Source organism: Benincasa hispida, chromosome 1, assembly GCF_009727055.1.
Source record: "Benincasa hispida cultivar B227 chromosome 1, ASM972705v1, whole genome shotgun sequence".
NCBI classification, from domain to species: domain Eukaryota; kingdom Viridiplantae; phylum Streptophyta; class Magnoliopsida; order Cucurbitales; family Cucurbitaceae; genus Benincasa; species Benincasa hispida.
In genome coordinates, this window is record NC_052349.1 from 27,603,505 (window position 1) to 27,619,871 (window position 16,367).

The following is a 16,367-nucleotide window of genomic DNA, read 5'->3' on the forward strand; positions in this document are numbered from 1 at the left end:
TGAAGCATTAAAAACTATGCCAATTTTGAAACATCCAATGTGCAAAATCCAGAACATACATTCATAGTGCAGAGCATATCCCCACCAACAATTATGAATTGATGTTAAAAAACGACAATCAGAGACATGAGATGGCTCTGTTATTAATTGAAGGGTTTGAAATACCCCGAAGTGGAAGCATACGAATACGTGTGTCTCGATTTTTATTTTACAGAACATAGAAAACTTAGAGGACGAAAATATGGATAAACTAAATTAATTAAGCATGCTTTCTCTATTGTGAATTTCAGAGGAAGAAGGTGTAAGAGCTACAAACAAAATAGCGGGAGCAATTTGGATTAAAAAAACACTTTAATTGCACTAATTTCATGTATTAAGCATGCTAGTTCATAAAAAAAAAAGGTTTTAAGAACAACAACCTTTGTTGCTCAAAATTCTCCCTATTCACTTGATGATTTTTATAATGAACACATTGTGGAATACCGAAAGATAGAGGGCTTATTGAGTGCTGAACTTTGAGCTACAAATTCAGCACTTAAGGGAGTAACCTTTCTATTATCCCTAGAAGTAGAAGGAGTGAATTCCATCTCACACCCTATGTTCCCTACTATCTAACGATCTTACCCCTAAAGTAGAGGGCTTATTGAGTGCTGAACTTAGGGCACTCTCACCCATGCAAATCTAAGGATAATTTCGAATAGATAGGATTTCATAGTTAGCTCAGGATTTAGATCGAGTTACCTAGTTCATCATGTTAAAATAGTCAGTCTTAACATTAAACGAATAAAGTAAAAGTGACAATTTTGAGGTCCAGTCTTATGCAAACTTATTGCATAGGACACTCCCACTTACAGGTCTCTACATGAACGATTCAAGATCACATCGTTTGTATTAAAATATAAAGTGTGTTGTATCCAATAGTGTTTATAGGATAAGGTATCCAGCCTTATCCCAATACTATAGATCATTTTTTGCTATTTACTTGAACTTGATCTACTTTTATTTCTCTACATAAAGTCCAAGTATCCATGTATGGCCAACAGATTCTTAGTTTATTGGATTCAAGATTGTAAAACATTAGATCAATAACAATTTTATTGAATATAGAAAATGTTTTATTGTTTACAAACCACGAGTTTTAGGAGATAAAACCCAACATACTATCACTTGGACTAAAACTCTAGTGTAGGGATGGCAACGGGGTCGAGGCGGGGTGGGAATGAACTCCCCATCCCTGACCCCGTAGGGATTTTTGGTCCCCATCCCTGCCCCATTCCCCATTTTGGGGAGTCGGGGTCGGGGTCGGGGAATCACCCTTCGAGGATTCGGGTCCCGGCGGGAAAAAATCCCCGCTTTTATTATTTAAAATTAACTAAATTTAATATTTATATTGAAATTGTAAATTTTATGTAGGAAATTAGTATTATTGTTACATATAATTGTTTAAATTAAACATTACATGTTTTTTAATTATAAATTAATAAAAAAATAAATTTATTATATTAGATTTTTTAACTTAAAAAAGAAAAAAAATTGAAACATACTATTTCAGTATTATTATTATTATTATTATAATATAGTAACAATTAAAAAAATCAGGGCGGAGACGGGGATCGGGTTCAAGGTCGGGGATAGGGCGGGGATCCCCTCCCCGTCCCCGCCCCGTCGCCGATCGGGGACCCAATTTAAATCCTTAGTTTGACATACATCCCCAGTCAAACTGGGGATTCCCCGCCTCGATCGGGTCAGGTTGGGGACCCGCGAAGACTTGACCCCATGGAAAATCTTGCCATCTCTAATCTAGTGAGACCATATATATATAATGTTGAGTTTAAGAGAGAGAAAGAAAACATATAAATGAAGGATGTCTTAAACAAGATAACCTGAGGGTAAGCAAGATCGTTCCAAACTCATTGTAAAAGAACAAAGCATTTACAAACTAACAACAACAGTTATGCATTATCGAGCAATTTGCAGCATACTTTCATGGTAAATACAAAAGGAATCAAGTGACATACTTTTAAAGAACTCTTCTTCGAGTATTCCCTCGATCTACACCAGTCATGCGTCCCAGTAAACTCGATCAAATGCATGAATGCAACGAACAACCAGTGAAAATCACGAACTATCAGATCCTCGAACACAATCAAGTAATACTCGATCCTCGACCCTCAAACAATAAAACACGACACCATTACTCGGTTGCATTGGTATTCTCAGTGTGAGAAGCCAGGAGGTGTGGGCTTTGTGTGGATTTGGTAGAAGGAAGGAGGAAGTATGCAATAGAGTAAACGATCAAGTAAGTGGGAGAATGAGAAACCTCTATCATATAGAGTTGGATACTCGATCATTTAGCAAATGAAGAGCTATCCTCTTGTAACGAGGAGCTTGGTCATTTACTCTCTCAAAGGCTATCGTATAGCTTTTCTTTTTCTCGATTGAAATTAATGCAATCTTGAAAAAAATGAAAATATTTTTTCTTTTATCCATTAGTTATTAAAATCAATAAAACTTCCCACTTGCAACAGTTAAAGGAGAAAATAACCACCAAACAATTATCTCATAATTGCTTTATTATAAATAAATATAATAACTAATTTATCATATTATATTTGTAACCTATAGTTTTAATATCACATCATATGTAATATTTAAACCATAGTCCTTTTCTCCTTTATTACATTTAATATAAATCATATTTATATTAATTCTTCCAATTAATGTATCTAATACATCAAATCAATTATATCACATATAATTGAATCAATTTAATTATATTATATATAATCAAATTCCCTCTTATTAATTTGAACACTTCAAACTAACCCAAAAACTGATTCTCAACATGAATTCATTGAGCTACCAAGGGGACTTTATGGACCTGTAGCTTGAAGCTCCAATGGTACGTGAATAACTGACTAAACTCTTTAATCACGATATCCACCATCTGTTAACTGTCGGACATTCCATTAAAGACCGACAGCTGCACTTTTCGCACTATAGATATATTTCTGTGTCTATTGGATATAACCAATCAACAGTACGATGACTCTTCACAAATCGCTCGTAAGTACAGCTAGGTCAATTTACCTTTTTGCCCCTGTAGTTACATCTAACTCCTTAAGTACCACTGATTCCTCTAATGAACAATACATCATAGTCCTACTATGAGTGAACACTTCTCGGACCATGAGAAGGTGTGGTGTCACATTGTTCAAGCCCCGGAATCAGACCTTAAAGGAGCAATCTATGTATTTACCCCTACTTCGGGGAAGGAGTGAATTCCGTCTTGTGTAGCTGAGTTTCCTGCTCCCTAATCAGACGAATCCCAAAAGTGGTAGGTTTGAGTCGGCAATCTGGTCACTCTCATGCATGCAAATCAAAGGACCGCCCTCATAGGCAGGAGTNCCGTCTTGTGTAGCTGAGTTTCCTGCTCCCTAATCAGACGAATCCCAAAAGTGGTAGGTTTGAGTCGGCGATCTGACCACTCGCAGCCATGCAAATCAAAGGACCGCCCTCATAGGTAGGAGTCCCAACTCACTCAGGATTAAGGTCATGTTACCTATGGTCATCCTAGTAAAATGAAAATTTCTGTCATGAACGGCATTGTATAACGAGACTAAAAATTTTGTAGTCGGGTCTGATACAAACTCCTTTGTATAGGATACCCTCGCTTGCATGTCTCCACATGAATGACTAGGATCAAATTATTTGTAACAACTTACAACACTTGTAACCTCTACAAAGGGGGCCGTATATGTAGTGTCACTAGGATAAGGTATCCCTCCTTTATCCATATACTACAGACCATTTAGACTATCACTTAATGCACAATCCGCTTGTATATCTCCACAAACATGTTTAAGTTACAACGATAACCAGGGATCTTAGTTTTTTGGTTTGTGATTAATGCAACTAAAATATCTCATAATTCATAGACAGTAGTGAATAAAATATCTCATATTATTACATCACAAATGTTTATTCATACAAGTGTTTACAAACTACAGGATCCGACGAAATTTAGGGCATCAACCCCAACAATAAATACAATAAACTAAAGCATACACCCATGTCTTCTCCCACTTGCCCTAGATTATATAACTCAAATCTTAGACTCACTAGGCGACCCTAAAATCTTTAGCCGTGAGGATCTTTGTAAACGGGTCAACAATGTTACCTTTGGAGGCTATCTATTTCACAATAATATCTCCTATTTGGAAATTTTCACGGATGAGATGATATTTTTGCTCGATGTGCTTCCCATGCTTATGGCTTATGGGTTCTTTGGAATTTGCAACTACTCCACTGTTATCACAATAATGAGTGATTGACAAATACATATTTGGAACTACTTCCAAATCTGTTAAGAACTTTTTAAGCCATACAACTTTCTTTGTGGCTTCATATGTAATTACGTATTTAAACCTCCATAGTAAAGTCAGCAATAGAACATTTTTTTATGTTGATTCACACTACTGCTCCTCCATTTAAAGTGAACACTGATCCCGATGTGGATTTCCTCGAATCTTTATCAGACTGAAAATAAGAGTCAATGTATTCTGTAAGGATCAAATCCTTAGAACCATACACGATGATATAATCCTTCGTTCTCCTTAGATACTTGAAGATATTTTTATCGGCAGTCCAATGATCATATCTTGGATTGGACTGATACCTGCTAACAATTCCCATAGCATAACATATGTCAGGTCGTGTATATAACATGACATACATCAGACTACCCACTGCTAAAGCGTAGGGAATTCGTCTCATATCCTCAATTTCTTGAGATGTTTTAGGACATTGTTCCTAAGATAGATGAATTCTATGTCTAAAAGGTAATATGCCTCATTTAGAATTATGCATCTTATATGTTAACAACATTTTGTCAATATATGATGCTTGTGACAAGACTAACGTTCATTTCTTGTGATTCCGAACAATTTGGATTCCAAGAACATATTGAGCTTCCCCCAAATCTTTCATTTGGAATTGGATTGCTAGCCATTGTTTAATGTTAGTCAGGTATCCTACACTATTTTCGTTGAGTAAGATGTCATCTACATATTATACTAGGAAAGCTACAGTAGTATTGAAAATTGTTTAAAGATAACAAATATGTTTACAACAATCTCAGCTTAACTTAAATATGTTTACAAGATAGTATTGAAAATTATACAAATGTAAGATTGAATTTAAAAATAGCAAATATGTTTACAACACGTTGGGTTTTATGTCCTAAAAACTCGTAGTTTGAAAAACAATAAACATTTTCTATAATCAATATATTTATTATTGATTTCATAAATTGTATGAAAATCTAAATCCAATAAACTAAGACCCATGACTATTGTATGAATACTTGGACTTTATGTGGAGACATAAAAGTGGATCAGGTTCGAGTAAATAGTCAAAATGATCTATGGTACATGAATGAGGTTGGGTACCTTATTCTGGTAACACCATTGGATGCGCCCTACTCTGTAGTTGTTACAAAAAGTTGTAAAGTGCTACATACGATATGATCCTAATTCGTACATGTTATGACATGAGGAGTGGGGGTATCCTATGCAATGAGTTTGCAGAAGATCAGGACTAATAAATAAGTCGCTCTTACTTTATAACGTTGTTTACTGTATAAGACTGACTATTTCACCTAGATGACCTAGGTAACTCAATCTTAATCCTGAGCTAACTATAAAATCCTGTTTATTCGGGATTGCCCTTAGATTTGCATAGGTGAGAGTTGGCTCAACAGCGCTAGCTCAATAAAACTCCCATTTCAAGGGTAAGACCGGATAGATAGTTGAGGACATAGGGTGCAAGACGGAGTTCATGTCTACCCAATTTAGGGATAGGAGAAAGGTTGTTCTCTCAAGTACTGAATCCAGGTCTTGAACAAGGGGCTCCACCCTCTCACTAGATTGAGAGAGTTTGGTTTAGTGATTGGATCACAAACTAGTTGTTCATTAGAGGATTAGTAGAGACTTGAGGAATAAGACGTAATCTCGGGGGTAAACAGATATTTAACCTAACCATTATTACGAACAATCTGTGAAGGGTCGACTTGCTGATTATGGTTAAATCATGTGGATATAATATATCTACTGTGAAGGGAGTGCAACTATGGGCTTTAGTGGAGTGACCCACTAGTTAACGAATGGGGATTAATTTGATCTAATGAGTTTAGTCAATTAATCTCGGATCGTTGGAGCTTATGATCCGTAGGTCCGCGAGGTCCCCTACTAGCTCATAATGGACTAGCTCTAGAATAGCGTGATAAGTTAATTTGAATCGTTCAAATTAGAATTAAGGAAATTAGTAATTATATAAGATATAATTACATGTTTAATTTGAGAATTAAACGGAATAGGAGAATTTATATATTTAAATATGATTTAAATATATATAAGATGGATATATGTTAAAATTAATTTAATATGTGATATTAAATTAATTAAGTTTTATTTAATAATTAATTTATGAAATTAATTATTTTTTTCATTTTTAAAATCAAAATAGATTTTATAAAATCATTTTTTATTTTATGATAAAATTGAAAAAGTGAAAATCAAGAACACAAAAATGAAAAAAAGTTGTTTTTCCATTATCCATCTCCTTAGTTGCTCACTCAAATGGCATTCATTTTGCCTTGCCTTCTCCAAGCATGAGCTGCAACTCATGCAACTCTTTTCTTTGCATGCTGATCTGCAATATAATGAAGAGATTGGAGTGAAAATCGGGCATGCAATATATAAAGAATTTGATACAAAATTTGGTTTGAAGAAAGAGTTCTTCAACTAGATTTCTACAGTGAGCATTTCTCCTTCATTCCTTGATTTAAGCTTGTTTTAAATCCCACAACTCAATCTAGAGCACCAAGAGAATAGTGGGAAAGATCTTGAGGTGGTCTGCAACAAGATTTGGAGAAGATAGCAGCTGGAGAAGTAGCTTTGAAGAAGTTCTACAAGAGGTATGCCTTGAAACTCACTTATTTTCTGTAAGAGCATGCTTTATATTTTGCCAAAATTAGTGAATTTAAGTGCTTAGATGATCCTTGTACTTCCGCTGTTGCTAATACAATCTTACACAACAATCTCAACTTAATCGAACGAGCTGGTAAATAAAAGTGAGAAGTAAAAAAAGAGAAAGAAGTCAAGCTGCAAAGTTCAATCTCTTGTCCTCTTTGGCTTGATTTAAATGCTTGTTGCAACCAACTTGGTGAAGATATGATGAAGAATTCTCTCTCAAGCTTAGTCTCCAACAACTTTTCTTGATCAACAATGGCAATGGACCTTTTCCTCCTATCTTCTTCTTGCAACGACAGAGTTCCTAACTATCTGAAATCTCTAAAGTTTCTAATGTGTCTAACTCCTTTCTCTTGGCAACAATCTTTTCTATTTGTAGACGTTTCTTCAACAACTTATGACAAGACTCACATTAAATTCCATGCCCTGGTCAGCCGCCTGCCATTTCAGAGCTTTTCAGATGCTGCCAGTTAGAGACCCATACCTACAAGTGGTGATTTGATAGAAAAAGCGCGAGCCAATGTATCTGTTTTTCGTCAAACATATTTGGACGCATGCCCTTGCGTTAGCTTGGTATGCAATAATTGGTGAAATTTCTTGAGTTCCTACAATCAAATGCGTTAGTGAAGTAGATCTAACAAGAATGCTGCTTTTGTATACGTTAGTGATGTGTTAAGTTGTTTCATGCATTTTTCCTTGAGGTGAATGCATTTTTATCACTAAGAATCGTAATTGTTTCAATCTTTAAGAGACAATAACTTGTATTTCTACAAGTTATCAACATGAGTAGACTGCTTTCCTTACTATGTAAATAGTTTTCCTATTTTTCCATTCTTGACGATTTCTCTATTATCAGATCATATTTGTCAAACAAAATGATAATATATATATATTTAAAAAAAGTAACTTTACAAAATTTTAAACGAAAAATTGAAAAAAGTATTTGAAACAAAATGAACTTTTTGTTTTGTTGTAAGACTTGATTGTTATAAAAATATGATATTATCTACATTTAAAAAAAATAATGGGAAAGCTTTTGCATAAAAAATAGAGAACCAAGGAATTATTTTAAACAAACAACTAACAATTTCAATTATCCTTTACTCTGATAATTATAATCTATTAATAGATGTTTCTTGAACCTTTAATCTATATTATTTAAAAGGACTATAGGAGAGAAACATTTGATTTTCCCAATTGCCTTTTTAGTGACTGATTACCTAGATATCCTAGGTAAATTCATATTTAAATTATTAAATAAAATTGTTTGACCTATTTTTCACACTCTCACATTAAATTAAAAAAAGAATTTTTCTTTTTTTTCTTTTTGCTATTACACGTTCATTTATATCTGTCTCTTATACACATCTAGATGTGTATAAGAGACAGTCTCATGCTATATCACATTAATATAATTTGATATAAAATAAAATCAAATTAAAAAATAAAAAATTTCTTCGTAAATAGGATTTTCATCAGGTATCTTCTCTTTTTTTTTTCAAGAATTTCTATAAAAGGGCTATGAAAAAATTTCTATCTATATACTATTAACAATCGCATTAATTTTTTTTTCTTATATATAAAATTTAGATTAAGATTTTATCTATAACCTCATATTATCTAAAAAAAAATCATGTATAAAAATCATATTTTATCTAAAAACGTTAAAGAAATTTTTTAAAAAATTAATACCATTTTAAATCATGTTAAAAGAAAAAAAAAATCACTTATAAAAAATATATTTACTACCTAATTCTATCTAAAATCTAATTAAAAGGGGCTATGAATATATATAGAGTAATTAACATTGATGATAGATTTTTTTTTCCTTTTTTTTAAAAAAAAAATGATTTCATCTAAAAATAGTTCACATTAAAACTACTTTTCTATTAAAAAATCTAGACTAAGATTTTATTTCATGTTATCTAAAAAAGTCATGGTTGAATGAGAATTCTTGGACCCAAATTGAAGTTGAAGACAAATTCCATGACGCCACGTGTTTTCATCATGACCATTGAATCAGATAAAATTAATTTCGTCCAATTTGATATTATTAATTGGGTTCAAAGTTCAACTAAGCTCCAAAATAGGCTGAATTGGACCCAAATGTCATATTAGGCTCAAAACCAACTAACCGGACCCAAGGACCAGATCCATGGATCAACCAAGCCCAAATCTAACTAATTGGGCTCAAGGGCCAGGCCCATAGACCAATCAAGCCCAAACTCACGAACCAATCAAGCTCAAACTCACGAAACCCACCTGAGAACTCTATAAATAAAAAAGTTTTCTTTATTTGTGGGGTTAGCAATTCTACATTTCAGAGAACTAGAGAGAATTCTCAGAGAACTCTTAGACTCTTAAAGCTACACATTCCTTAAAAGACACGAGTCTCCTGATGATACAAAAGTTACTCCTCACAATTTTCTTCTTTTTTCCTTTTTCTTTATTTGATTTAATTTTTTTAATTCCCCCTCCCTATTTTTTTTTCTTTCATTTTTGTGGACATTTTTTGTAGCATTATGGATTTTTTAAAAAAAATTTCTTAATAGCAACATCATTCCCAACCATTTTTCTTCTTTAAGCTTTTTTCTAGAAGTGTGTATTATCTCAAGATTTTTTTAAATATTTTTCTTCTAAGCCTCTCTCTATTTTTTGTTTAACATATGTCCTCTTTTTGGTTTTTGTTTAACATATGTCATCTTGTTTGATGATGATTTAATATTATTATAATCTTTTATATGCTTTTGTAGCCCTTTTTGTGTACAAATTCACCTATTTTTCCTCACAAATTGAAGAAGTAGAAAAGAATACCTTGTTTTTTAGATTAAAAAAATTAAGAGATCGGTAAAGTGACAAATAAGAGAGTAATTGACTAGATATTTTTGTAGTTTTTTTCAATTTTTAATTTTTATAAATGCACACCAATAAGTTGGTTTATAATAATTTACTATTTTTACATGCATTTGTACTTTATTTTTTCTCTTTTCAAATTTGTCATAAACATACTACAATCAATCTATGTATAATTTTGAAATAAATATAATAATAACAAATTTATATTTCTAATAAAAGTGATGAGCTTTTATTTTTAAAGTTTTCTTATTATAAATGCAAATATTATTTCCTTGTTTATTCTCTTACTCACATATTTGAATCCGCAGATCAAAAAATCAATTCGAACACTTAAAAAAATAGTTTAAAAATATATATTAATTCATATTTGTTTGGAGTAATATGATTCTTTTAAAAACACAAGAAAAAATGAGTATTAAAGTATATGACTTTTATGTCACCTCATATATGTATATTTTATTTTCAAATGTTTTGGAACTTATGCAACACACGTGATTCCAACTAGTTAAATCTAATATATTTCAAATAGTTTAAATGTATACATCTGACATACCTCTGATTATTTTAATGGACTCCATGAGTTGATTTTCACTGTTGGATGTTGTTAGGTATGCAAACAAATTCCCACATTGATTAAGAAAGAAAATGATCGTGAATATAAAATTGAAAACTTATCTTCATCATTATGAGACCTTTTGGATGGTTTCAAAATAAAACTATGAGAGCTTATGTCCAATGTGGACAATATCATGTAATTGTAGTTATATTTTTGTAGGTTTCATTGTTCTGAATGCAAAGCAAGACAGAACCAATCGGATGAAAACTCTATAGTTATCTTGAAGGATGCTTTCAAATTTTTTATAGAGCAATCTTTCTTAACATCGATCCATATAGCTTGGAAGGGTTCAGCCTTTAAGAATATGGACGCGTCTGAAGGGAATTTATACTGCAGCAAGGTAATTGATCCAGTAAACTAGTGCATTGGAGAAGCACTCAGGCTATTCAAGTTTTTTGAATTAGTTAAATAAATGCTTATGTTCTCTCTTCAATGGAACTATAAGCGTATGGTTTCCACAGGTTAGTCACTTCCATCAGTTCTCTAATCCTCAAAACATCATCCCACCTGTCTGATCCTGCATATGTGCTTGAAGAGAGAACATAATTCCCGCTATTACTAGGATCTAATTCAAGAAGCTTCTTTGAGACAATCTCAGCCAATACGACATTTCCATGAAGCTTGCAAGCACTTAACAATATTCTCCATATTGTAACATCGGGAACAATCGGCATTTTCTTTATGAAGCTGTAGGCCTCGTCCAGATAGCCAGAACGACTCAAAAGATCCACGACACATCCATAATGCTTCATTTCTGGTGCAAGTCCATATGTGTTTTCCATGCTCTCAAAGTGTTCCAATCCCTTGTCTACCAATCCTCCATGAGCGCAAGCTTGTAAAACCCCTACAAAAGTCCCATGAGTTGGGAAAATGTCTTCTTTCAACATTTGATCAAAGACATTAAGTGCAGAATGGGCAAAACCATTCACAGCAAGACCTGAAATAATAGAAATCCATGACACTGAGTCCTTAGTTTTCATCTCATTAAAAACTTGCAGTGCCTTCTCAACCACGCCACATTTGCAATACATATCAATCAAAGAGTTTCCTACAAAAACATCTGATTCGATGTCATGCTTGTGCATGTAGTCATGAACTGCCTCTCCCACATCAAGTGAGCCCAAATGGGCACAAGCAGAAAGCACAGTAGCCACAGTTATTTTATCTGGTTTCACCATAGACCCCATCATTTCTTGAAAAAGCTTCATTGCCTCGGCATATTGCTTAGCTTGAGAATAGCCTATGATCATGGATGTCCATGAGATTACATCCCTTGAAGGCATATCATCAAAAACCTTCTTTGCAGCAATTAAATTCCCTACTTTTGCATAGCCCATAATCATTGTATTCCATGATACAATATTTTTCTCTTTCATCTGATAAAACACTCTGCCTGCAAAATCTGCCATACCACGGCGTCCATACATGTATATCAAAGTGTTTCCTAGATAGATATCGACCACAATACGGTGTTCATCAATGTACTTCACCAAATAGTCTGCCGTTTCCCATTCACTTAAAAAGCTGGATGCTAAAATAGCTTTCATCATTGTCAAAGAATCAGCTCTCACATTTACGGCCTGCATTTCCCTAAAAAGATCCAATACCTCCTTATATCTATTAAATTGATAATATCCATAAATTATAGAATTCCACGAAATTACATCTCTTTCCGGCATTCCATCGAACAACTTCCGTGCCATTGCCAACTCACGAAAGCCCGTATACATATGAATCAAAGCATTTGAAACAAAAAGATAGGATTCAAACCCAAGTTTCATAGCACGAACATGAACCATCTGGCCTTGCCCAACATCAACTCTTGCACAAGCCTTGAATAAAAATATGAAAGTCAAATGACTCCCCTTTATTCCTTTGTAATACATGGTATTATAGAAATGAATTGCATCATTAGGTCGATAGCTCTTTGATAGACCGTGGATCATCTGGTTCCATACTAGCAATGTGGGTTCCTGAATTTGGTTGAAAACGAAATGGGCCTTGTGCAAATACTGTGGAGAAAGTGCATAATACCTAATAACTTCAAAGATAGAAGATGGGTCGACGTGCATTTGGGTTCTTATAAGCTGGCCGTGGAGCTTCTTGATCGAATTGAGGGAGGCTGAATTACTTGTGGCTCTTTGTGAGTCGGAGAAGGTGCTGAACAGGCGACAAGCTGATCTGGGGGATTTCATAACTGATAACAGCTTCTTGGCGGCGCCGAAAAAGGAAGCAGCTTTCCTTTGAAAGACAAAATCAAGCAACCTACAAAACACACCGTTTCGTCGCAAATACAAACACACCTCTGTACTTTTTTTTCAAAACAAAAATCTATTGATTCAATACACAAATCTTAGAAGTGACTGTTGTTGGAGCTGTGGACGTGGAGAGTGGTGCTGCCGTGGAGGTGGAGGTGGAGCATCGTGCTGCCTTGCCGTGGAGGTGGAGCCGTGCGGGGTGCTGACTGCTGCATTGCCGTGGATTGTGATAAAGCAGGTGAAGGGTTGTCTCAAACAAGAAGATGAAGGTGAGAAGAAGAAGAAGAAAATGATGGGTGGGTACATTCACCTTATACCTACTGTACTGTTTTCTTTTAAATTTTTTCTTAGTTGCGCAACTTGGGCATAAATGGGCTTTATACAAACGTGGGCTGCTGGTTTTTGAAACTCTAACACGAGATTCTTATAGATTTAATTTCTTTTCAAAACTTATTTTCATAATTGTGCAATTTTTTTATTTTTTTTTTTTATGTTTTCGTATATAAGATTTAATGAATTTTTGGATTAAAATACGTTCGAAAGGACGATTGGAGAGAGAATGTGACATTGTGAAAAATCTTCTATCTTTACAAAGCACCCCAAGAAGAGAGAAAATATATTTATTTGTTGAGATTTTATTTCATTTGCTTAATTGGGGAGAGAAAATGCATTTAATGAAATTTTATTTTAAATATATCTTAAAACATTTTGTTAGGTATTTGAAAATATTTTAACCAATATATAAAATATACTACAGTATATAAATTAGAGTTTAACTCAATATTTGACATAATTCAAAGAATAACCAATATATGAAATATATCACGATATAAAAGTCATATATCGGCTTAATATTCGACATAAATCACAATATATATAATAAATTTCATTTACATCGCAGTATATATATATCATACCATTTCAACAGTCAAAAATCTTAACAAATCAAAATTTGTATATATCATAATAGATGAAGCTTAAAAAAATTCTCTTATTTATATTAAATAAATGAATACATATATTAAAATATATATCAAATTTCCTACAAACGTTAAAATACGAGAGAAAAAGTACATATATCATTATATATATATATATATATATATATATCCCATACATGAGGGTTTTAAGGGAGAAATTGAAGAATATGGAAAGTTGCAAGTATTTGAAAAATATTATGATTTAATATATTTTTCTAAAAAACACGCCTCATTTAAAAAATCCTTTTCTCTTTCCTATTTTAAAAAACTTATATTTGATTTATTGTTGGGAATTAAATGGTAATTTGACCTAGTTTTATCCTAAATTTTTTAGGAAGTTAGACATTCTTATAAATTAGAAAAACTTGAACAATAATGAAATATAGGTCCCTTTTTAGGACTTCGTGTGTAGAAAGCCTATATATATTAAATTCGCTTGGTTCGTTTTTTTATTGAACCGAGAACCGAACGGGAAAAATCAATTATCTTAGGCACTTAACTGAGAAAGTTCAAAAAATTAGTAAAAATCGGACCCAACCCGTTGTCAATTCGGCTTGTCGGTTTGGACCATATATATATATAATTTGCTTGGTTCTTCTTTTTTATTGAATCGAGAACCAAACGGGAAAAATCGATTATCTCAGGCACTTAACTTAGAAAGTTCAAAAAGTTAGTAAAAATCGGACCGAACCAGTCGTCGATTCGGCTTGTCAGTTTGGACAAAATTTTGCACACCCCTACCTACTATATACTTTTGATAGATTTGTGCATCCACCAAATTGTCCCATCACAATTTGTCGCATGACAAATTTTTCTTGTTCTTACTTTTTTTTTAATAATATTTTAATTTTAATTTTACATATGTATGATGAGAGTGAGATGCATAAAGATAGGCGATACCTATGATGCATCTAAGTATAGATAAAGATAAGTGATTTTTCAGTTTTTTGTTTTCTTCTTAATTAATCTTAAATAAATGACAAAAGAATGTGGGCAAAAAACTTTGAGTTTTTTTACTTATTTTTTGGGGTTTCTTGCAGATTTGACAAAATAAGTTTAAGAAATTAGGTCCATAGTCTAGATTTATTACTTTTATAAAAATAACAAAAAACAAGCTCACCCTATGTGATACATTTGATACACCTAATACACTTGATACACTACTAGTATACGCTTGATACACTTGTTACACTATTGATATACACTTAATATACTTGATATACTATTGATACACAGTTAAAAATTACTAGTTATTTAAGTGTTTTAAAAAATATCATAAAAATGAATTTTTTTTTAAAAAAATATTTTTTCTCTAGTTATTCCAAACACTTCCAAATTATCAAAATGAATATGCTAAAATGCGTGTTAGTGAATTTTAGGTTGAATCTCTCTAACCTATTGTACCTTTACTTAAAAATGAAAGAAACATCATTTAAAAAAGGAAAAGAACTACAAAAGGGATAAAAAAATGTAGAAAATATAAAAATGAAAGTGAGTAATAACTCATATTGTTGCAAAAAAGAAAAAAAAAAAAACCATCCACCTCTTACCATATGCATCCACCAGAATGTTGCTACATGCATCCACCGGAATGGTATTAGAGCCATTGCATGTTAGTAGAGTGTATTAGTTCAATTAAATTAGCATTAAAGTCTTAATAATATTCTAAATATCCTTTGTGGTAATAATCAAGTTTTGCTAAATAATCCTATTGAATAGCACTTTGGTAAACCTTGTGTTCCCGGCAACAAAATCATAAGACTATTGGTAAGCTTGGTGTTCTGGTGTTGGAATTTTAGCATCCTGATTACTCGTCACAATAGATAATTAGAATCTTAATAAAATTTTAAGCTTTAATGTCAAAGTTAATTGGAAAAATATTCTCTAAAGCACATATTACAAAAGAGTCACATAATTGATGATTATACAAATGATTCTCAACTCTCCATAGTTAATAGTGAAGAGCGTCAGATATAAAAAATAGAAAAGAACCTCCATAATTGGAATATACCAAAAGTAGATGTTTAAACTACTTATAAAATAAGAAATTTTGACTTTCTTGAAGATTATAGAATCAAAACCACACAACAATTAGCCCAATTAATGAACTTTAGAAACTCTTTGTTCATTCTCAAGAAAATCAATTCTTCAACACCAAAAAAAATATAAATTTCTTCATATAGGATTAGTTCAAATTGCCATAAAACCTCTTTATAGGACAGGATTAGATACCCCAATTCTTTTACTATTACATGATAAACGACATAAAAACTTTTCAAATTCAATACTTTCTATAGTTGAATCAAATCTAGGGAGAGAACCAGTTTACTTTAATTGTTATCCAAGACTTTTAGTTTCATTAAGTGATCCAAATATACTTCAATCTTTAATACTTGATGTTAAAATTCTAAACATGGTCTGGAAACCACAAACTGAATCCATTTTAGGAATATTTTGAATACACTACAAATTAATGCATTCAAATTTATCCCCTAAAGCTTTTAAGACTTCTCCTAAAGATCAAACCCTTCTAGTGGAAGCCAATAGTGAATACTCAACACTTTTACCCAAAAATATTATCTTGGAATCAAATTACTCATAATCCTAGATGGAATTTAAAAGACGC

General features: G+C 32.6%; 1 protein-coding gene across 1 annotated transcript; it reads right to left on the bottom strand.

Annotated features, from left to right (window-relative positions):
* Positions 1 to 10,578: 10,578 nt before the first annotated feature.
* Positions 10,579 to 13,070, bottom strand: LOC120089028 (pentatricopeptide repeat-containing protein At2g22410, mitochondrial-like). Its single transcript, XM_039046461.1, has one exon. The coding sequence runs from the start codon at positions 12,696 to 12,698 to the stop codon at positions 10,920 to 10,922; it is 1,779 nt and encodes a 592-aa protein (XP_038902389.1). The 5' UTR covers positions 12,699 to 13,070; the 3' UTR covers positions 10,579 to 10,919.
* Positions 13,071 to 16,367: the final 3,297 nt, after the last annotated feature.